The sequence below is a fragment of the Nomascus leucogenys genome, chromosome X, assembly GCF_006542625.1.
Source record: "Nomascus leucogenys isolate Asia chromosome X, Asia_NLE_v1, whole genome shotgun sequence".
Classification (NCBI taxonomy): Eukaryota; Metazoa; Chordata; class Mammalia; order Primates; family Hylobatidae; genus Nomascus; species Nomascus leucogenys.
Window position 1 is genome coordinate 49,863,454 of NC_044406.1, and position 22,768 is coordinate 49,886,221.

Below are 22,768 nucleotides of genomic sequence, written 5' to 3' on the forward strand. Positions count from 1 at the left end.
TGGTTCATCTATTTAAAGGTGATTTTTTGAAAAGATATGCATAAGACTCATATTCTGACAAGTTTCACGGAACAATTCAGAGGTTATTACCAAGAGGATCCCACCGAAATCATCAGCCTGCCTTTTTAAAAGGAAAATATTGTTTAGTGAAATAATAAATATGAAGCTCTGAATTTTAGCAAAGAATTGTGAGTGTTTACTGGATTTTCTTCTTTGCTTTTTAGCTGTATGACAAAATTAACACAAAGTCTTCACCACAAATCAGGAATCCTCCAAGCGATGCAGTACAGAGAGCCAAAGAGGTAAGTGATATATTTTATAGAAGTATTTGGCATCATCATATTTGCTACCTTATTGCAGACATTTCTGTTGCACATTAAGAAGCAGTTTCCCTGGAGTCACAATTTGACTCATTATATTCAGATTTAGTATTTCTAAGTTTATTACTGAACATACAGAAAAGAAAAAAAGATCTCTGCGGCAATATTGCCTAGATTTCTAGTTCTGGTTCTGCGATGTAAACTTGAATATATTACCATCAATTTTACTTCTCTTTTTCTGTTTTTTAAAAAAGAAAGTTATTTTACAACACTTGGTGGAAATAGACATGCTATAAAAATTTGAGTTGCTTTTTGAAGGTGGTAATGTTTGAAAGTTAGTTAAATTTCTGTAGCAATTAAATATACTGAGTTCAAAGAAGTCATTTTTGTAAATTGTCAAGGTATGTGGCTATATCTGTCACAAACTTTTAAAAACCTATTTATGATAGAAACACAACATTGCAGAAAGTTTGGAAAATAAAAATAGATCCATAATCTCATCACCCTAACACAGTAGTTTCCATTTTTATATATCGTTTTCCAGTCACTCTCCATTTGCATATAAATTTTTTTATAGTTGTAATCAAAATGTGTCTTTTTTTAACCTACTGTTATATAATAAGCATATTTCCATGTTTCTACTTGATCTTTACAAATATAACTTCTAATGACTGCAATATTTTTCTTTGCTGTTATTAAAGTATAACATATTAGCAATTCTCCCATTGCTAGACACATAGGTTTGTTTTTTTTTTTCATTTTTTGATCATGTCAGTCTTTGTGCAAATAAACATTTTTCTTTTAGAAAAATTATTTCTTATAAAGTGAAATTACTGTATGAAAGACTATGAAGGACATAATCCCTTCCCTACCAGATTTTAAACACAAAGTCTTACTGGAAGATGGTGTATGTTCACTGAGAAATGAGACCCATGCAGTGGAGGCTGCCTGGCCTGCCCACTTGGTCAGGACTAGCTTGGAGGGGTTGTCTCTGACTTCGCCACCAAGGACTCATAGAAGGGAATTAAGGTATCGCTGATAGAGGCATGAATCACCACCCTGTCTTCACAATACGCAGATAGAAGCAGAGAGACTCTGGGGACAATTCTTTGGCTCAACTGGACAGTGAAAACCTGCTGGATTCCCCCTAGCCCTGCTTAGGTGGAAATACTACACCTCTGTATTTAAAAATAAACTAGGAGAGGAGCAAGGACCCAGAGAAGAGTATGTGGTTTTGTCCTCTCATTTCACTAGTAGAGAAACTCGGAGCATAAAATACACCAAGGATAATTGGTTTATCATCTTGAAACAATATGAATTAACAGCATAACCAGCACTCTAATGAACAGAGTATTCGATAAGAAAGCTCTGTCATTTTTGCTTGTTTGTTTGTTCTTCCCTGAGGCAGTAGTTGAGTAGCACAGAACATTCTAGTTATGATGCTAAAATCTAAGGCTCGGGCCATGTGACCTCACAACATCCCCCTCCTGCCCCAGTAGGAAGCTTTTTTATGGTTTTCACAGGTTGAGGTGAGAGTCCTCCTGGATGTATCCTGCCATCCAGTTGTGCTGAAGCAATCCTTGATTGGCTTGATGGTTGGAATTCAGTTGAGTGTAATGCAAACCTCTGAATCCAGCCATATGCAGTTAGAATAGCAGCAGGTGTTTACTCAGAAAAAGAACAGGCTTTTTCATGGGTTCATGTCCCATAAATAACTTATACAGGTAAACTCCATCCTGGTGGTAAAGGAGAACTTTTGAAAACAATTTTATTTGAAAACAACCATTTTTACCTGTGCAGAAAAATGTTAATGACTAATTAGTGAAGAAAATTTGAGTGGAAAGAGAAAATAAGGCTTTAAAAAATTGTTCTCTTAGGCTCCCTGGCATTTAACCCTAAGAGCCATTAGCAGAGGCATGACTTCTCTGTGTGGGCAGATGATTATGGGGAATAACATTGATCCGGCAGGCATTTTTGCATTTTCTACGTTACTTAAAGAAAAATTACTTGTGTATTCTTAATTAAGTAGTCTAATTAATTAGTACTGTTATTGAAATCGTTTTTATTTGTGCCTGTGTCATTTTGACATTTCTAAAGGGAATTGGCAGTGCTGTTAATATAAAAGAAAACTTCTTATTAACTTTTTGTCCATATTGATTTTTATGGTGAGTTTGGAAAAAGATATTCAGAGATACTCTTCCGTTAAGTTTCATAAATCTGTAATAAATATATGTTGCAGGCTTGTCATTTTGTTTTGTATTTTTCAATAACCTTTTAGGTTATAGTTGACAGACTATTAGAACAATTTGCTTCATTTTTATTACCATCAATACTATTCTTCTATGTATTAATAACATTTGAATAAAATGAAAAGTTTTTCAAAATAATTGTTTTGCCTGCCATAAAAATCCACTCATAATTTTTAACTTAAAAGAATTTAACATTTTGTAAATCTTGTGTTGTGTTTGTACTATTATATATCTTGTTTATTTTTTAGGTATTGGAAGAAATTTCATGTTACCCTGAGAATAATGATGCAAAGGAACTAAAGCGTATTTTGACACAACCTCATTTCATGGTAAGTTATAATTAAACTTCCATAGAACTGAAACCTCACTTTCAAAAGAAGTTTTTAAACTACCCTCATAAAATGTAGCCAGCTTCATCTCATGCATTTTTATCCATATCATATGAGACTATTAAGATTACAATACCAGGTAATACCAAATATTTCAAGATTCTTTTGTTTACTTTGTGTCACAACTGTAAAGATACTCTTGGTGAAGTGGCTTTTCAGGGACTGTACTCATCAGACAAGGGATTTTCTTTCTTATGGGGTAGTCCTTTAGTCACTGGAACTGTTTATGTTACTTAAACCACAAAGAACTAAAATTAGAGACAGTTTTCAATAATAAGGAATTGTCTGAATCTAGGTGATATACTGGAAGAATTACATCTCTTTTGACAATGCAAAACTGCTGCACTTTCTTGGTTCATTTCTACTATATGGAAAATGGGGATAACACCTGTATTTAGCCAAATGTAAAGCTAAATAACTAAACAAAGCTCAAATCTCAAAATAGATAAGATATTTTGCTGTGGAAAAAGATCCATGCTTATCTACCTAACTGCAATACAAAAACACAATTACAGATGGAAATTCATGTTGAATATACCATTTTAAAAGCATTAGCCACATCAGTTTATGTGAAAAATATGTGAAAAGTAGAAAATTTACCTCACTGCCGTTTGGGAGAAAATCTGACTTAAAAGCCTTGTTCTTATAACTACTATTACAGATGATACTTTGAATTTTTATTTATTTATTTACTTTTGAGATGGAGTCTCACCCTGTCACCCAGGGTGGAGTGCAGTGGCGCAATCTCAGCTGACTGCAATCTCCACCTTCCAGGTTCAAGCATTTCTCCTGCCTAAGCCTCCCAAGTAGCTGGGATTGCAGGTGTGCACCACGACACCTGGATAATTTTTGTATTTTTAGTAGAGACGGGGTTTCACCATGTTGGCCAGGCTGGTCTAGAATTCCTGACCTTCCCTCCCGCCTCAGCCTCTCAAAGTGCTGGGATTACAGGCATAAGCCACCATGCCTGGCCACAGGTGACACTTTTAAAATAATAATAACAGTATAATATGTGTATCAAAGCAATTACCTGTGAGTTATTATATATATGCTGTTTTATGATAGTGTTTCTTTTTTTTTTTTTTTTTTTTTTTTTGAGATGGAGTTTCACCCTGTCGCCCAGGCTGGAGTGCAGTGGCGCAATCTCGGCTCGCTGCAAGCTCAGCCTCCCGGGTTCACGCCATTCTCCTGCCTCAGCCTCCCAAACAGCTAGGACTACAGGCGCCCGCCACCACCCCTGGCTAATTTTTTTGTATTTTTAGTAGAGACGGAGTTTCACTGTGTTACCAGGATAGTCTCGATCTCCTGACCTCGTGATCTGCCCGCCTCGGCCTCCCAAAGTGCTGGGATTACAGGCGTGAGCCACCGTGCCCGGCCCTTTATTATTGTGTTTCTAAACCTTTAACCAAGTTATTGAAATAAATTTTTTTTCCTCAAAGTAACTACCTGGAAAGAAGCAATTACCATATTCATCCTTCCTAACTCTCCCACCCAAGCATTAAAGGCTGAATTCAAGTATAATCCTTGAGAGTATTTGACTTTATTCTATGGTAACAGCACTGTCCAGTGAAATACAATTAGGATACAGGTTCTAATGCCTGTGGATGAGTGCATTTTTACCACCTAGGGTGTAAACACAGAACTTCGTTCAAATCTCACCTCTGTTATCAAGATCTCTTGTAACCTCTCTACACTTTTCTTGAACTTTCTCTTCTCTAACTCTTTTCCACTTGTTTGTATTCACCTGCATAACATTCTAATGCTTGCTGGCCTGCCAGAGCAGGTCCCTTCCCGGTGAATGAGCCAGGGCAATTTTTCTTTGTCCTTCCATATCCTGGCCCAGTTTTGTTGTTCTCATTGAGCTTATGATCTCATTTAGTCATTGTGATTATCTCTATTTCACAGAGCAGGAGAATAAAGAAGCTATATGCTTTATTAATAATTCTCAAATGTGATGAATCACAAATATCTGCAGTTAAATTACCGTTAATATTATCTTGTTCACTGTTTCATGCACATGTGCTGTGTTTCCCCAGATTATAATTCATTCCCTTTTAGACAGCATGTCTTCTATAGCAGGGGCCTCCAACCCCTGGGCCACTGACCAGTACCCATCCGTGGCATGTTATGAACCAGGCTGCACAACAGGAAGTGAGCAGCAGGCCAGCCAGCATTACCACCTGTGTCCCCCTCCTGTCAGATCAGCCTAGGCATTAGGTTCTCATAGGAGTGGGAACCCTATTGTGAACTGCGCATGCAAGGGATCTAGGTTGCATACTCCTTATGAGAATCTAATGCCTGATGATCTGAGGTGGAATGGTTTCATCCTGAAACTATTCCCTGACCTCCATCCCCCACCCCCACCCACCCTGCCATCCGTGGAAAAATTGTCTTCCCCAAAATGGGTCCCTGGTGCCAAAAAGGTTGGGGACCACTGTTCTATATTGTAAAAGTGGTTAAAGATGTGAATTCAGATGACCTGGGGTTGAACTCCATCCTTGCCACCATAACTTTATGAACTCTGACTCTGAGCCAACCTCGTGGAATCAGAATAAGAATTAAGTAGCTGATGTATCTACTGTGCGTAGCACAATGTTTGACATATGCTTAATGCCTAATAGATGTTATCTGATACCTATTATTAGTTGCTCCATAGTATCTATCATGTGTAGGGCACATAGTAAGTTATCAGTAAAACATTGAATAGATTAGGAACCTGCCCGTTTGCAGATAGGTTAGCCTCTCCTTGGCTGACTGCTCTGTGCAGTGTTCCATAGCTAGAAACAGATATATAATAAATTTTGGACCAGGCACAGTGGCTCATGCCTGTAATCCCAGCATTTTGGAAGGCCAAGGCAGGAGGATTGCTTGAACCCAGGAGTTAAAGACCAGCCTGGGCAACATAGGGAGACCCCATCTCTACAAAAAATTAAAAATAAACTAGCCAGACATGGTGGCACATGCCTGTAGTCCCAGCTACTTAGGAGGCTGAGGTGGGAGGATCACATGAGCCTGGGAGGTCAAGGCTGAAGTGAGCCATGATGGCACCACTGCACTTCAGCCTGGGCAAGAGAGCGAGACCCTGTCTCAAAAAGTAAAAAATGCCAGGAACTGTGGCTCATGCTTATAATCCCAGCACTTTGGGAGGCTGAGGAATGAGAGTCATTTGAGGTCAGGAGTTCAAGACCAGCCTGGCCAACATGGTGAAACCCCATCTCTACTAAAAATACAAAAAAAAAAATAGCCTGGTGTGGTAGCACACACCTGTAGTCCCAGCTACTTGAGAGGCTGAGGCACGAGAATCACTTGAACCTGGGAGACAGAGGTTGCTGTGAGCCGAGATCACGCCACTGCACTCCAGCCTGGGTGAGAGTGAGACTCCGTCTCAAAAAAAAATAAAAATAAAAAATAAAAAATGAATTTGGACAGACATGTCTTTCTATAAATTGCTAAGTAAACTCAGCTCAATTCAGAGAGTGATATAGGGCCATATGAGACCAATAGATCTTTCAGATTTGAAGTAAGCTAAATAAATTAACATATACTTTTTTTTCATCAAAATCATTACGGCTCATATAGCCCATTGTATGACAGCTTATCTGTCTTCTAAGTCTCAATATGTTTTGCTTTTCTGAAGTCAGAGAGAAGTTAATGTGTGCATTGCTATTAGTAAACATTTTCAGAAATAATAAGTAATTTTTATAATTTATTGAATACCTAGCTAGGTGCTTAAAAGACATTTTCATTCATTTATCAAATAAGTAAATGCCTACTGTATGCCAGGCACACTATGCCGGGCACTAAGGACCTAGTAGTGAATAAGACAAACAAGATCCCTGCCCTCGTGGAACTTCCACTCTAGTGGAGGTGGGGTGGGAGGACAAGTAGGAGAGGTAGAGGTAGACAATGAGCAAGTAAGCTAACAAGATAATTTCATATGGCAGTAATAACTATGAAGAAACGAAAGGATAATGGTGCAGAGATTATAGTAAAGTGGGAGCTGCTTTAGATAGTCAGGGGAAAGCCCCTCTGAGAAGTAGACACTTGGGCTGAGACTCCTTTGGGGAAGCGCAAATGCAAAGGCCCAGAGGCAGGAAAGAGCTTTGTAGAGTCAAGGAGCAGAAGTCCATTGTGGCTGACATACAGTTAACAAGGGAGAGAGTGGTACTTCTTGTACCAAGAGAGGTCAGCAGAGGCCAGACCAATTTATTTATTTTTTTAATATATAAAATAAGGCCAGGCATGGTGGCTTATGCCTGTAATCCCAGCACTCTGGGAGGCCAAGGCGGGCAGATCACGAGGTCAGGAGTTCGAGACCAGCCTGGCCAACATGGTGAAACCTGTCTCTACTAAAAATACAAAAATTAGCCAGGCATGGTGGTGGGCGCCTGTAGTCCCAGCTACTCAGGAGGCTGAGGCAGGAGAATCTCTTGAACGCAGGAGGCAGAGGTTGCAGTGAGTTGGGATCGCACCACTGCACTCCAGCCTGGGAGACAGAGCGATACTCCATCTAAAAATAAAATAAAAAATAAAAATAAATAAAAGCCTTCCAGGCCATTGTAAGGAGTCTGCAGTTTTCTCCTGATTGCAGTAGGATGACACTAAGTGATGGCACACAGGAAAATATCTAATATGTGCTTTGCTGGAGCTGATGTGTAGAGAACGGACTGTAGGGGGGATAAGGGTTTAGGGAGACCAACTGGAAGGCTGTTGTGAGAGGTTGTAGAGGCTTAGACAAAGGTGAGGATGGTAGAACATGGGCAGATGGATTTTCTGTGTTGGAGATGGTTACATACAAGAGGACTTGCTGATGGTTGGGATGTAAGCTGGTGTAATTAAATCCATTTCACAATTTCGAGAGGAAATTGTGCCCTAACAAGGTAAAGAGACTTGCTTAAGATCACTCACCTACTCAGTGGCCTCAATGAGGTTCAAGCCAGATCTTGCTAGCGCCAAAGCCTATGCTCCTAAAAGTCAGTTGATTTATAATGCTAATCAGTTTTCTAATAATTTAAGTTGAGCTTATTGGTCATTCCTAAATAAGCTTATGTATGGATAATATCTTATGTGGGAAATATAATTCTGAGATATATATATATACTATATTAAATAAGCTTTTGAATGCTGGGGCTTTCTATCTTATAAGCATTTTTAAAATCATGGTCTCAAAATCTTGGTATTTTTAAAGAAATATTAATAGCTAAGGGGAAATATGTTAATACTTACAATTTTTTTATTATGCCAAGGTTTGGGAGTTATTCTTGGCATATTTATAATTTCACACTTATTTGCTCAGTCATCCGAATTTTTCTTTGCTTTCTGATTATTATAACATGAGGATTTAACATTGAATTACCCAACACTGAAAATGCAGATACTTGTAGATATTTACAGTAACCAAAGGAAGAGGAAATAAGGGTAAATTTAAACGACTTTAAAACTCTGTGTTGTTTTTTTTTTTTTAAGAGACAAGATCTTGCTCTATTGCCCAGACAGGAGTGCAGTGACACCTTCTTAGCTCACTGTAGCCTTCAACTCCTGGGCAAAGCAATCCTCCTGCCTCAGCCTCCCAAGTAGCTGGGACTACAGGCATGCACCACCGTGCCTGTCTACTTTTTTTTATTTTTTGTAGAGACGGGGGTCTCACTTTGTTGCCCAGACTGGTCTTAAACTCCTGAGCTCAAACAGTCCTCCTTCCTTGGCCTCCCAAAGTGCTGGGATTACAGGCATGAGCTACCACACCTGGCCTAAAATCTGTGTCTTTAGAGGTCATCATAAAAGAATATTATCTCACTGATTACTTTTTTAGTTATTCCATTTGAAAGGCTGACTTTTTAAAAAGAACATTTCCTTTGCTTATTGCAGTTGTAAAATATGAAACATTAAATAGTCAGATTTTTTCCACTCTAGTCTGATGATATTAGTTGTCTTATACATGTCCTTACTATAGTACAAAAAGTGAAAGTGTTTTTTCCTATTACATGATTGTTACATAATTAAAACTGACAGCTATTTCAGCTTAGTGGCAACTGCTCACTCATACGTCTTAACATATTTGAAGAATAATGTTCAAACTTTGGTTTCCCTATTTTTTATTTTACAGACTCTTTTAAGCTTTTAAAAAGATAGTCTGTAAGTGGCCCCCTTTTTCTGTTTGGATATGAATTAGAGCTTTAGGTTAAGTTTCATTTTGTGGTAGCAATCATTTACAGTGCCAAATTGTGGTTAATATCGAGTATGACCTTATTTGGTGACATCATTTGAGCATTTTTCTTTTAAAGTCCAGTTTGGGTATTATTTTATGATTGTGGGCTTAATCCTTCCTTGTAAATAATGCATTAAATACAAATGTTTGCTTATATAATTTAAAACAATGAGTAGAGGCCTGTAATCCCAGCACTTTGGGAGGCCAGGGTGAGTGAATTGCATGAGCTCAGGAGTTCAAGATCAGCCTGGGCAACATGGTGAAACCCCGTGTCTACAAAAAATACAACAATTATCTGGGTGTGGTGGCACATGCCTGTGTTCCCAGCTACTCGGGAGGCTGAGGTGGAAGGTTCACTTGAGCCCAAGAGGTCAAGGCTGCAGTGATATGACAAACATAATTTTAGCAAATGAAATGTTCCAGTTTTTATGTTGCTGATTTTTGCTTTTTGCCCTAAATCTTAGTTTCTTACATGACCACAATTAAATCAGAAAAAGAGGGATTTGCCCACATAGCACAGCCTCTATACCTGGGCTCAGGAGTACCAGTACAAGGTACAGTTAGGGCACTGGTGAGGAAGCCAAGGTCCCCAGGGCCATCATGGAGCCCTACTTTCAAGCTATGTATTGCTTAGTGCCCCTTGGTGCTCCTCACCCAAATCCCAGTTTAGACCAGCCTTCTGAGATTGTGAAAATATCTGCCATTTCCATTAGAAACCCAACTGTGTATAATGCTCAAAGCATATTCTTTACTGGTAACAAATCAGCATTATCTGCTTTGTGATTTTACCAGATTGTTACCTTTTTTTTTGCCTCGTATGCATGCCTTTAAAATTAAAATAGCCAAGTCACGACTTTTTTAAGCCTTTTAATAAAATAACTTACTTTCAGATGCTATGAGTTATTATTTTTAAAGCAATTTTAACTGCATTTCATTATCTGCAGATATCTCATTACCACACAGATCACAAATTAAAATAGAACCAAATTTATAGTTAGCACATAAGAAAATATAATCTTTGTATAAAGCTCCAGACATTTTGATAGCTATAGATTCTCTTTGAAATAGAAATGTTCAAATATTTATGCTTACTAAAAAGGGTTTATTATGATGGCACAAAAAGTGTGGTGAGTAGAAGGACATTCGTTTTTAGGGAAACAAGGGACATTTTATTGTCGAAGTTCACCAAGCTGACAAATAGAGATGTCAGTTCAAAGAAATCACTTTCTCTTTGTTAATAGGCTTTGCAAAAAGAAGTCATAATAATAATTCTCAACTTATTTTTTATTTAAACAAGTGCTCCAAAAAATATAATGAACAAAATAATTTAACATATTTAGAGTTTGAGTTCCATATCATATGTGATATTTTGGAAGATTATGTTTTTAAGGTACATCTGTGTATTTTTTTTTTCTTTTTCTAAATCATATGCTATAAATTATTTTCATCCTTTGGCTTATATAAAAGTGTCAATGTAAATGCCATTGATGAAAGATATTTGCTCAATACTCCAATTATTGCACCATTTCTTTTTAGATTTGTTTCAATTCTAAGCCCCAGCACAAATTTGCCAACTCTATTTATAGATGATTCTTTTAGCTAAATTATTTGAAATTGTACCATCTGCCTTCATTTGAACAAGTTAGTTGATAACACCTCTGACCCAGATAATCATCAAACACATCTCTTCATTGATTCACTCATTTATTCACTTATGTTTTAAAAAATCTATTTATCATGATTGTTTGTCTCAAAAAAATTGAGATATAGTTGGATGTTGATATTACACACTTTATGTTCTCTTTAGATGAGTGATACCTTTGAGAGGAAAAGAATGAGATATGTTTATAGAATAAATTTGTCAGCCCCATGTCTACAAAGAAAACATTTAAAAATTAGCCGGGTGTGGTGGCATGCACCTGTGGTCCCAGCTACACAGAAGGCTGCAAAGGAAGGATTGCTTGAGCCCAGGAGATGAAGCCTGCAGTGAGCTGAGATCTCACCACTGCACTCCACCCTGGGTGACAGAGTGAGACCCTGTCTCAAAATAAATAAAATAAATTTCTGCTGAAATAGTAATGTTATTAATATTTTTTTCTTCATAAAACACTAGGCCTTACTTCAGACTCACGACGTAGTGGCACATGAAGTTTACAGTGATGAAGCATTGAGGGTCACACCTCCTCCCACCTCTCCCTATTTAAACGGCGATTCTCCAGAAAGTGCTAACGGAGACATGGATATGGAGAATGTGACCAGAGTTCGGCTGGTACAGTTCCAAAAGAACACAGATGAACCAATGGTAAGTAGGAAAAGAAAGTTTTCAATACTCTCATAAAATCCCAGCATGAGTTAGATCAGCTAACTTCAACCTATGCTACTAGGAGTTGGGGAGGGAAGGAAGACATGGATAGTTTTAAAGAAATCAGTTTCCAGATCTTCAGTTCCCCCCTGCCCTTCTTTTCTAGAATTGTTCTGCCTGAAACTATGTCTCAGGCATTCCGGTTCTCTTTCTCACCTCCCCTTTCACAATTGCCCTTCAACCAAAAAAAAGGGGAACATACTGTAACATTCCTCCAGGGTGTAAAAACCTCTGGGGCAACAAAGAAAGGGACAATTTGAAATATTGGTATTGTTGATATTGAGAAAGTGAATGTCTAGTAACATTGTAAAAATCGTCCTTTTATAAATCTTATAGTTTTCAGATCTTTTGCCTTCAACAAAATTAGAGGAAGATTAATTCAGGGGGCATTCAAAGAATCGAGTAACATTGCTGAAATAAATTTCTTCCATTCCTAGCTACCTCCTTAATATGAATCAGTTTACTCAGTGCTTGGGAGTAGAGTTGGAAGAGAATTGATGCTGAACCTTGCCTCATCATTCTCATAGAATTCTCGTAGACTGAGAAGATCAAGGAAAGGCTCCTTGATGTGAACAGAGCAAGGGGAGTGAGGGGAAGCAGGGGAATACCATTCAGGCAAACCAAATAGCACATGTGTAAACCTGGTAGTAAAAAGGCTCTTATCATAGTTTCCCAATGAAAAGAAGGCACCATGGCTGAACTGCAGACAGCAAGGTGAGTGGCTGGAACAGAATCATACAAGTGTTGGAAGACATGTTAAGTATTATGTTCATTACCTTAAAAACAATGGGAGGCTATTGAAGACTTTCAAGCAGGGGGATAATATCAGATTTTTGTTTTAGAAATATCACTCTAGAGAATGTATGAGAGGGGTCAAGAGCGGATGTACAGAAACCAGTTAAGAGGCTGTTATTGCAGTAGTGCAGGGCAGATATGATGGAACTCTGAACTTGAGGGATGGATGTCAAGATGGAAAGAAGTGAACACATTTAAGAAATAATGAAAGAGTAAGTAAAATCAGTAAGCCTTAACAATGGATTGACAGTGGGACCGAGGGAGAAGCAAGGATCAAGGACAGCCCTTAAGCTTTAGGCTTCTAAAACTGAATGGACGTTGAGACAGGGAACATTGGATAAGTTCTAAGTTGGAGGAGAAACCATATCTTTAGAAGAGGAAAAAAATTCAAATTTATGCATTCATATCTTTTTCCTGAGAGCATAGAAAAGGGATATTAGGATATAGAAAAACAAATTACCTACTTCTAAAAGTTGCCTTTTAGATTAAGGGAAAAGTTATAGCAGTGATTCTATGACCATGATTTTTGGAGAGCCCTCAGCTTAGACATTTCTGGTCCTAATCCTCATTTAGTAATCTTTGCCAGTTATACAATATTATCTTGCAGCACATGGGGGGCATACAGATCACCTTACCCCTTCTGGTACTATCCAGGCAACTCTTTGGCTTAAGAGCATAGGCTACAGCAGGTTTTGGGTGTCTTGGGCAAATCACTTCATGTCAGTGGACCTCAGTTGGCTCATCTCTAAAAGCATAGTTGACTAAATGAATGATCCCCAAGATCCCACCTAGCTCTGAAAGTCTAATATTCCATTCATTCATTTTATATATTCATTCATTTATTCACCAAATATTTTTGAAGTCCCTACTAAGTGTAAATCACTCTTATTAGATGCCAGTGATCTATTGTCAGATAAGACATTGCCCCTTACTAGAGCTCAGGTTCCACAGGGCTGGCTACATTAAACAAGTAAATTTGTAGCTTAGCACAGTTTACTTAACAAGCCCAGTTATGACAGAGCTGGAGAGGAGAGAAAGCTGTGTTGGAGAGGCAGGAAGAAGAGGTGATGTTCAGCCAGGCAAAGCAGGCAGGAAGGTAGAAGGGACCACAAGAAGGAGGCCTCAAAGTGTCTTGGGATCATTATGTTCTCAAGCAGTCCAATGACAGCTGCTTGATTGTATGAAGACTCACTACATAGAAACATAGACTGAATTGGCCCGGTGCAGTGGCTCACACCTGTAATCCCAGCACTTTGGGAGGACCAGGCGGGCGGATCACGAGGTCAGGAGTTCAAGACCAGCGTGGCCAATATGGTGAAACCCCATCTCTACTAAAAATACAAAAATTAGCCAGGTGTGGTGGCGGGTGCCTGTAATCCTAACTACTCAGGAGGCTGAGGCAGAAGAATCGCTTGAACCCAGGAGGCGGAGGTTGCAGTGAGCCAAGATCGCACCACTGCACTCCAGCCTGGGCAACAGAGTGAGACTCCGTTTCAAAAAAAAAAAAGAAAAGAAAAGAAAAAAGAAACATAGACTGAATAAAAGCATAAAACTACATCCCTGAGTTACTTTTTCAGAAAGCATAAAATGGTCTTGAGTCTCCCCTAAAAGTCTCCTTCCAAAAGCTCTTCTGTCTTCGGTGATCCTAGTGAAGATGTATATTTCTTCTCCTTTTGACGGGTTTCCATGAAAACAGGAATTATTTTATGTGAAATATAAAATATATATTTTCAATAATAGAGTGTAAATCTCTAATGCATTTAATACAACTTTATTTGCTTTCTTAGTTGTCTTATTCAAAGCATTATGTTACTGTGCAGGATATTCCTATATGATCTATTTTATTTTTCAGACCCTCTACAATGTGTCCATTCCTCAAGGGTGACATACTCCTGTTACACACCTCTGTTTTCCCATTTGTAGCATCATACTCATAATTATTTTTTTTATTGATTGGAATTCCCATAGTTGCAAGTGACAAAAATCAAGCTTGAACTAGCTTACAAAATAGAGGAAAGGCTTATATGAACAGGGAAAGGCCAGGAGTATAACCTTCCTAATATCCCGCCTCAAGCTGGTAGTCTCAGGAGTAGGCACCTTACCTACTATGCCAATCCCTTCCCTAGAATTTGTGAACTTGGGAACAGAGAGAACGTGAATCAGTTCCTCTCTATAGAGAAATGTTTGGGACCTACAGAATAATAAATGTTAACTACAGTTGGTTTGAGGTGAACTTCCCCTGGTCATGAGAGACCCTTTTTGTCTCATTTGCTACTGTACCTAGCAGAGTGCCTGCCTCATAGTAAGTTCACGTTAATGTTAGTTGAATGAATACATAAATCTATTAGTTTCAAGGGTGGAACCTCTATTGTACTATCATTTCCCTTATGAAATTAGATTTGACTTACACACTAACTTACAGCATTTTTCCAGGAACACTTTTCTTAGTAACCATACAAGCTGATTGAATGTACAAGTTGGAAATGAAACTTGAATATTACAATTGAATCTTAGGACTGGAAACATTTTGATACACCAGTTTTTCACATTGCTCGCCTACCACTTCTGAAAACTGCAAAATAGGAACCATGCAAAGTTATAGTTTGTGGAATGGTACAAATTAAGTTTAGAGTATAAAGTCTCAGATATTTTTATCAAGCTTTCCGACAGTGTTATTCTCTAGTGAAAAATAAAAGACACAGTCCCTACCCTTAACCATCTCTCAAATTCAAGGCCACTTTCCAGCAAGGGAGCCTGTTAAAAAGTACAGATTTCTGGGCTCCATTCCAGGCCTCCTGAGCTTAAATCTAAAGAGTGGGTTTAAGAGTCAGCATTATTTAAAATTTCCCTGTGTGATTCTTAGGATTAACCAGATCTAGAGCAAAAAATATGTTTATGAATGCTTGTTTTTTTTTAATAGTGGATAATCAGAAAACAAAAAGTAATCTACTCTGTAGAATAGTATTCTGGCATTAAATGTGACTGTAGAACTTTTCATTTCTGGCCAAGATAGAGTAACCGGGACCAGATTTATCCTCTCATTTGAAACAACCCAACATATAAAAAACAAAATCTCATGAAAGAACAGTTTTCAAGACATTAGACATCAGGCAACTAAGGACAGTGATCTCTTATGAGACAGGAAACAAGGTGACCCATATGAATGCCCCACCATGCTGCCTTGAGAGAGTTTCCAGGCCACAGCACAGGGAGGGGAACTAAGGCAGAGTAGGCAGACTCCCTAAATTGAGGGGACAGAGCTGAGAGTCTGGGGTGACCAAAGCAACTAGAGTTCATAGGACAGAGTACTGAAGAGGAGAGAGCTGCACACAGACAGAACCTCAGATCTGTAGAGGATCTCCCTCAGGTATTCAGCAGAGTATCGATCAGTGCATGTCTAATAGGAAATTCCCCAACACTGAGAAACTCCCCAACACTCTCCACTTTGGATGGAAAAAAAACCATCCAAAAGGATTGGAAGGAACAGCGCCTGCACTACCTTTCCCACCAGTCAGACTAGAAAAATTTCTAATTCATGGCTCATTGTATAGAGTGCTCAGGGAAGTCTTATCTCTGTAATGAGAAGTAATTAGCCCCAAACTGACAACTGCTCCAGACCTGCCTAATGGATCAGGAACACAAGACCCAAAGGATCAAACTATGTCCGAGTAACTGATCTAAGTCTCAGAACAAAACATAAGAATATTTTTAGGAATACAAGAACATCAACTATGCAACAAATTCACAATGTCTGACATCTAATCAAAGATTACTAGGCATGTAAAAAGACCAGAAAGTGTGACCTATAATATGGAGAATAATCAATCAAAAATGACATAGAACTGACAGATAATAGAAGTAGCAGGAAAATACACTATGGGATTAATGGCAGATTAGACATTTCAGAATAGATTAGTGAACTTGAAGACAGAGCAATAAAAACTATCCAAAATGAAACAGCAAGAAAAAGAATTTTTAAAGATGAAAAGAGCATCACTGAGCTGTGGAACAACTTCAGTCAGCCTAATACATGGTTAATTGGAGTTCATGAAGAAGAGAGGAAAAGAAAGAAGAAATGTTTGAAGAAATAATGACTGAAAACATTCCAAACTTGATGAAAACTATAAACCCACAGATCCAAACACCATGGTAAACCCAAAGCACAAGAAACATGAAGAAAACAATACCAAGCTACATCATAATCAAACTGCTTAGAACCTATGACAAAGAGAAAATCTGAGAAACAGACCAAAAAAAAAAAAAAAAAAGAAAGAAATTGGGAGACAGAGGTGGGAGAATCGCTTGAGCCTGGTAGGCAGAGGTTGGAGTGAGCCAAGACATCGTGCCACTGCACTCCAGCCTGGGTGACAGAGCGAGATTCCATCTCAAAACAAAAAAAAAAAGAAAGAAAAAAGAAATTTTACACACAGAGGAACAAACATAAGGATGATATCAATGTCTTATCAGAAGCAGTACAAACAAGAACAGTGTCATAAAGTACTAAAAACAAACATTTCTCAACTTAGAATTCTAAACCAAGCAAAAGTATCTTTCAAGAACAAGAAGGCAAAATAAAAATGTCTTCAGACATACCAAAGCTGAAAGAATTCAGCAGACCCACACTATAAGACCCACAGTGTATTTAGGACATTCTTCAGGCAGAAGGAAAATGATAATAGATTGAAATCTGAATCTACAAAAAGGGAATAAAGAGCACTGGAAATGATAGCTACATGGGTAAATCTATAAGTTCTTTTTCTTATTACTTCAATCTCTTATAATTGGCAGTTTAAACAAAAATAACAATGTGTTTTAGAGTTTATAGTATATGGAAAAATAAAATGTATGACAACAGTAGCACAAAGGTCAGGAAGAAAGACATAGAAGTACTATATACTATTGTAAGGCTCTTATATGATGTAGGGGAGATAAGGGTTATATGTGAAGTGGTATAATATCACTTGAAGGTATACTGGCAAGTTAAAGATAGATGCTATAAACCCTAATGCAACCACTAAAACAACAAAATGAAGAGTTATGAGAGAAAACAGAATAAAAAATAATACAAAGAAAGGCAGAAAAAGATAACATAGAACAGGTGGAACAAATACAAGTCAAATAGCAAGAATATATATTTATACCAGACTGTATCAATCATCATGTTCTACTTGTAAAACATGCACTTTATACTCAAAGAATAGTTTCAAAGTAAAAAGGTAGAAGCCGGGTTTGGTGGTGCATGCCTGTAGTTCCAGCTACTTGGGAGGCCGAGGCAGAAGAATCACTTGAGCCCAGGAGTTCGAGGATGCAGTGGGCTATGATTGCACCACTGTGCTCCAGCCTGGGTGACAGTGTGAGACTTCATCTCTTAAAAAAAAAAAAAAAAAAAAAAAAAAAAGTAAGAAGACAGAAAAAGATATACTATGATAACATTAATCAAAAAGGTAGCTGGAGTAGCTTTATTGATATCAAAGTATGTTCTCAGACCACACTGGGATTAAATTAGACATGAATAACAGAGAGAGAGAAATCGCCAAGTACTTGAAAACTAAATAACACAATTCTAAGTAACCCATGGATTAAAGAGGAAATCAAAAGGGAAATTAAAAAGTATTTTGTAATGAATTAAAATGAACCACAGTATATCAGAATTTGCAGGATGCCACTAAAGCAGTACTTAGGGAGAAATATGTACCATTAAACACCTATATTAGACAAGAAGAAACATCTCAAATCAATGACTTCAGCTTATACCTTAAAAGTAAGTAGGGCAAAAAGGAGTAAATTAAACCCAAAATGAGTAGAAGAGAAGAAATAATAAAGATCAAAGTGGAAATTAATGAAATAGAAAGCAGAAAGCAATAGAGTATCAATAAAACAAAAAATACTTTTTCTTTGGAAAGATAAGACTGATCAGGAAAAATGACTATACAGTCAGGGGAAAAAAACATGAATTACCAACATCAGGCATGAGAGAAGGGGCATCACTACAGAGTCTACAGATATAAAAAAGATGATAAAGAAATAAACAGATTTATGCCAATAAATTCAACAACTTAGATAAAATGGAAAAATTCCCTGGGAGACAGAAACTACTAAGGCTCACTTAAGAAGGAATAAACTGAATTGCCCTATACTATTTGAAAACTGAATTGTAGTTAAAAACTATTCCTCAAAGAAAACTCCAGGTCAAGATGGCTTCACTGGTAAATTCTGTCAAACATACAATGGAGAAATAATACCAATTCTATACAAACTCTTTCCAAAACATTAAAAAAAAAGGGAATTTTTCCCAGCTCATTCTAGAAAGCCAGCATTACCCTGATACCAAAACCAGTTAAGACATTACAAAGAAAGAAAACTATAGACTAGTATTCCTCATGAATATAGATGTAAAAATTCTAAACAAAATCTTAGCAAAGTAAATCCAACAATATATGAAAAGGTTAATATGTTCTCACTTCAGCAGCACATATACTAAAATATAAACAGTACAGAAAATATTATCATGGCCTCTGTATAAGGATGACATACAAATGCATGAAGTGTTCCAGATCTTTAAAATATATATATGTTATGATCAAATGGTGATTAACCCAGGAATACAGCTTTATTTATAATAGCCCAAACCAGGAAACAATTCAGTGGGTGAGTAGATAAACTGATATGTCCATACAATGGAATACCACTCAGCAAGAGCAAAGAACGAACTACTGATACATGCAACATCATGGTGGAATCTCAAAATAATTATGCTAAGTGAAAAAAGCAACAAAAAAGAGTTCATACTGTATGATTTCATTTATGCACAGTGCAAACAAATCTGTAGTCAGCAAAAGTTGACTGTATCAGCCTTTGACTGGTCGACAAGTATATTATCAGCTTTTTGATTGTCATATTAGTAGTTGCTTAGGGATGTGGTGGGGAGGGTATGGAGGGATGGGAGAATATTACCAACCAGCATGAGGAAACTTTTGGGAATGATAGATATATCATCCTGATTGTGGCCATAGTTTCATACATATATCAAACTTATCAAATTGTACACTTTAAATATGTGTATGTCAATTATATATCAATAAAAACTGTTTTAAAAAATAATAGGCAACATTAAAAATAGAGCAACAGGGAAATAATCATAATTAGAAGATTTAAAAGCACTATCGGCCAGGCATGGTGACTCACACCTGTAATACCAGCACTTTGGGAGGCCAAAGCAGGTGGATCACTTGAGGTCGGCAGTTTGAAAACAGCCTGGCCAACATAGTGAACCATCTCTTTCCCTACCCTCGTCTCTACTAAAAATACAAAAATTAGCTTGGCATAGTGGCAGGCACCTTTAATCCCAGCTACTCAGGAGGCTGAAACAGGAGAATCACTTAAACCCTGGAGGTGGAGATAACAGTAAGCTGCGATCGTGCCACTGCACTCCAGCCTGGGTGACAGAATGAGACTCTGTCTCAAAAAAAAAAAAAAAAAAAAAGGAAATAGTGTGTTAAAAGCATTATATAAAATGTATGTATATAGCAATCAAAAAATCAAAAATAGTATTTTTGTCATGGAGCAATTTTGTGTGTGTGGCATACTGGATGGTCTTCTCCATTTTCCGTATTTTCTTTAATGTTTTTTAACTTTGGTAATTAAAATTATCTACTACAAAATCACAAATATTAAGAGAAGTACTGTCATAGTAATTCTACTTTTACTGAACTTTTTATTTGTTTTTTTAACAGGGAATCACTTTAAAAATGAATGAACTAAATCATTGTATTGTTGCAAGAATTATGCATGGGGGCATGATTCACAGGCAAGGTAAGTTTCATATATATTTCTTTCTTTGCCTTCCTTAATTTTTTTTCCCTGTAGCCTAGTGAAGAAAATGTTGTTTGTTTGTTTTGTTTTTGAGATGGGGTCTCACTATGTTGCCCAGACTGGTCTTGAGCTCCTAAGTGCAAGCAATCCTCCCGTCTCAGCTTTCCACAGGTGCATGCCATCACACCCAGCTAAGAAAGTATAAAGGATACATATAAAGAATCTTTTAAAGTCATCTTTGATTTTCATCATTATTGGCCTCCATTGTTTCCTATTCATCTGCACATGCTCCAGCATGTAGATAATGAAGGGAGAGTATATTAGAGTTCTGTTAGCCGGAGCATCTCTGTATCACTGTTAGATTACTACTTATGGGGACCACGGGAGATAAAGCAAATTATTACACTGGGCCTCAAGATGTAGGAGAGACATCTGTTCTAGAGTAAAAGATATATGTAAATAAATAACCATTTAAGAAGTGTTCTCTCATTCATTTAGGAATTAGATATGCTATTTATAAATTAGGACATCATAGAGTTAAATAATACAAAAATTAAATGGTAAGAGATGTCAAATTGATGATTAAATTATTAATACCTGCCATGGTGAGTGCAGTCATTCTGTGGAGGGAATTCACTAAGAACTGGAATAGACAAAGAATGATATGGGGGGTTTTTTTGAGATAAGGTCTGGCTCAGTCACCCAGGCTGTGCAATGGCACAATCTGGGCTCACTGCAACCTCTCCTCCCGGGCTCAAGCAATCCTCCCACCTCAGCCCCCTGAGTAGCTGGGACCACAGGTGCACACCACCATGCCTGGCTAACTTTTGATATTTTTGTACAGATGGGGTTTTACCATGTTGTCTAGGCTGGTCTCCAATTCTTGAACTCAAGCAATCTGCCTGCCTCCTCCCAAAGTGCTGGGGTTATAGGCATGAGCTACCCTGCCCAGCTCGAAGAATGATTTTTTAAGAAGGTGCATCTTCAGTTAACTCTCAAGGATGGGCAGGGTTTGGACATGTGGATTTAGGCTTTTCTTTGAAAGGATTGAGTTATATGCACTAGTATTCAGAGGATGTTCCAAAAATGATTCTTCTGGCAGACTCTCTGTCTTTGATATAGGGTTCTTTTTGTACTTCCAACACCTCTTTCCTTACCCCCAGAGAGCAGGAAGTAACACTCTAAGCATTTTAGTGCCTTATTCTCCTCTTGAGAATAAGAGGAGACCACTGTGTACACAACATGATGTCTGGCATCATTGCTGCTTTCAGAGGAATCTTTATAGGCGTAGAGGGTGTACAGCACTCCCACAGGAGGATATTTGGTTTTAGATTCCAGTATGTGTTTTTTGTTTGCTATTTTTAATAATTTTTATATGTTCAGTAAAGCCACAACATCATTATTTCTTTTTTTTTCCTTTTTTGTTTTTTATTATACTTTAAGTTCTAGGGTACATGTGCACAACGTGCAGGTTTGATACATAGGTATACATGTGCCATGTTGGTTTGCTGCACCCATCAACTCATCATTTACATTAGGTATTTCTCCTATTGCTATCCCTCCCCCAGCCCCCCACCCCCTGACAGGCCCCAGTGTGTGATGTTCCCTGCCCTGTGTCCAAATGATCTCATTGTTCAGTTCCCACCTATGAGTGAGAACATGCGGTGTTTGGTTTTCTGTCCTTGTGATAGTTTGCTGAGAATGATGGTTTCCAGCTTCATCCATGTCCCTGCAAAGGACATGAACTCATCCTTTTTTATGGCTACATAGTATTCCATGGTGTATATGTGCCACATTTTCTTAATCCAGTCTATCATTGATGGACATTTGGGTTTGTTCCAAGTCTTTGCTATTGTGAATAGTGCTGCAATAAACATACAGTGTGCATGTGTCTTTATAGTAGCATGATTTATAATCCTTTAGGTATATACCCAGTAATGGGATGGCTGGGTCAAATGGTATTTCTAGTTCTAGATCCTTGAGGAATCGCCACACTGTCTTCCACAATGGTTGAACTAGTTTATAGTCCCACCAACAGTGTAAAAGTGTTCCTATTTCTCCACATCCTCTCCAGCATCTGTTGTTTCCTGACTTTTTAATGATTGCCATTCTAATTGGCGTGAGATGGTATCTCATTGTAGTTTTGATTTGCAATTCTCTGATGACCAGTGATGATGAGCATTTTTTCAGGTGTCTGTTGGCTGCATGGATGTCTTCTTTTGAGAAGTATCTGTTCAAATCCTTTGCCCACTTTTTGATGGGGTTCTTTGTTTTTTTCTTGTAAATTTGTTTGAGTTCTTTGTAGATTCTGGATATTAGCCCTTTGTCAGATGGGTAGATTGCAAAAATTCTCTCCCATTCTGTAGGTTGCCTGTTCACTCTGATGGTAGTTTCTTTTGCCATGCAGAAGCTCTTTAGTTTAATTAGATCCCATTTGTCTATTTTGGCTTTTGTTGCCATTGCTTTTGGTGTTTTAGTCATGAAGTCCTTGCCCATGCCTATGTCCTGAATGGTATTGCCTAGGTTTTCTTCCAGGGTTTTTATGGTTTTAGTCTAACATTTAAGTCTTTAATCCATCTTGAATTAGTTTTTGTATAAGGTGTAAGGAAGGGATCCAGTTTCAGCTTTCTACATAT

The 22,768-nt window shown here is 37.7% G+C and overlaps 1 protein-coding gene and 1 non-coding gene across 12 annotated transcripts in view; both read left to right on the forward strand.

Annotated features, from left to right (window-relative positions):
• The window catches only part of CASK (calcium/calmodulin dependent serine protein kinase), a 429,188-nt gene that overhangs the window by 353,797 nt on the left and 52,623 nt on the right, over positions 1–22,768 (forward strand). For all 11 annotated transcript variants that reach the window (XM_030806416.1, XM_030806425.1, XM_030806420.1 and 8 more), the window contains 4 exons: positions 225–302; positions 2,818–2,898; positions 11,277–11,465; positions 20,054–20,132. In XM_030806416.1, coding sequence (XP_030662276.1) covers positions 225–302; positions 2,818–2,898; positions 11,277–11,465; positions 20,054–20,132 — 427 coding nt within the window. The remainder of the gene's footprint in view (positions 1–224; positions 303–2,817; positions 2,899–11,276; positions 11,466–20,053; positions 20,133–22,768) is intronic.
• LOC115833404 lies at positions 18,774–18,880 on the forward strand. The gene has a single exon (XR_004028839.1). It is a non-coding gene; the product is annotated as a U6 spliceosomal RNA (small nuclear RNA).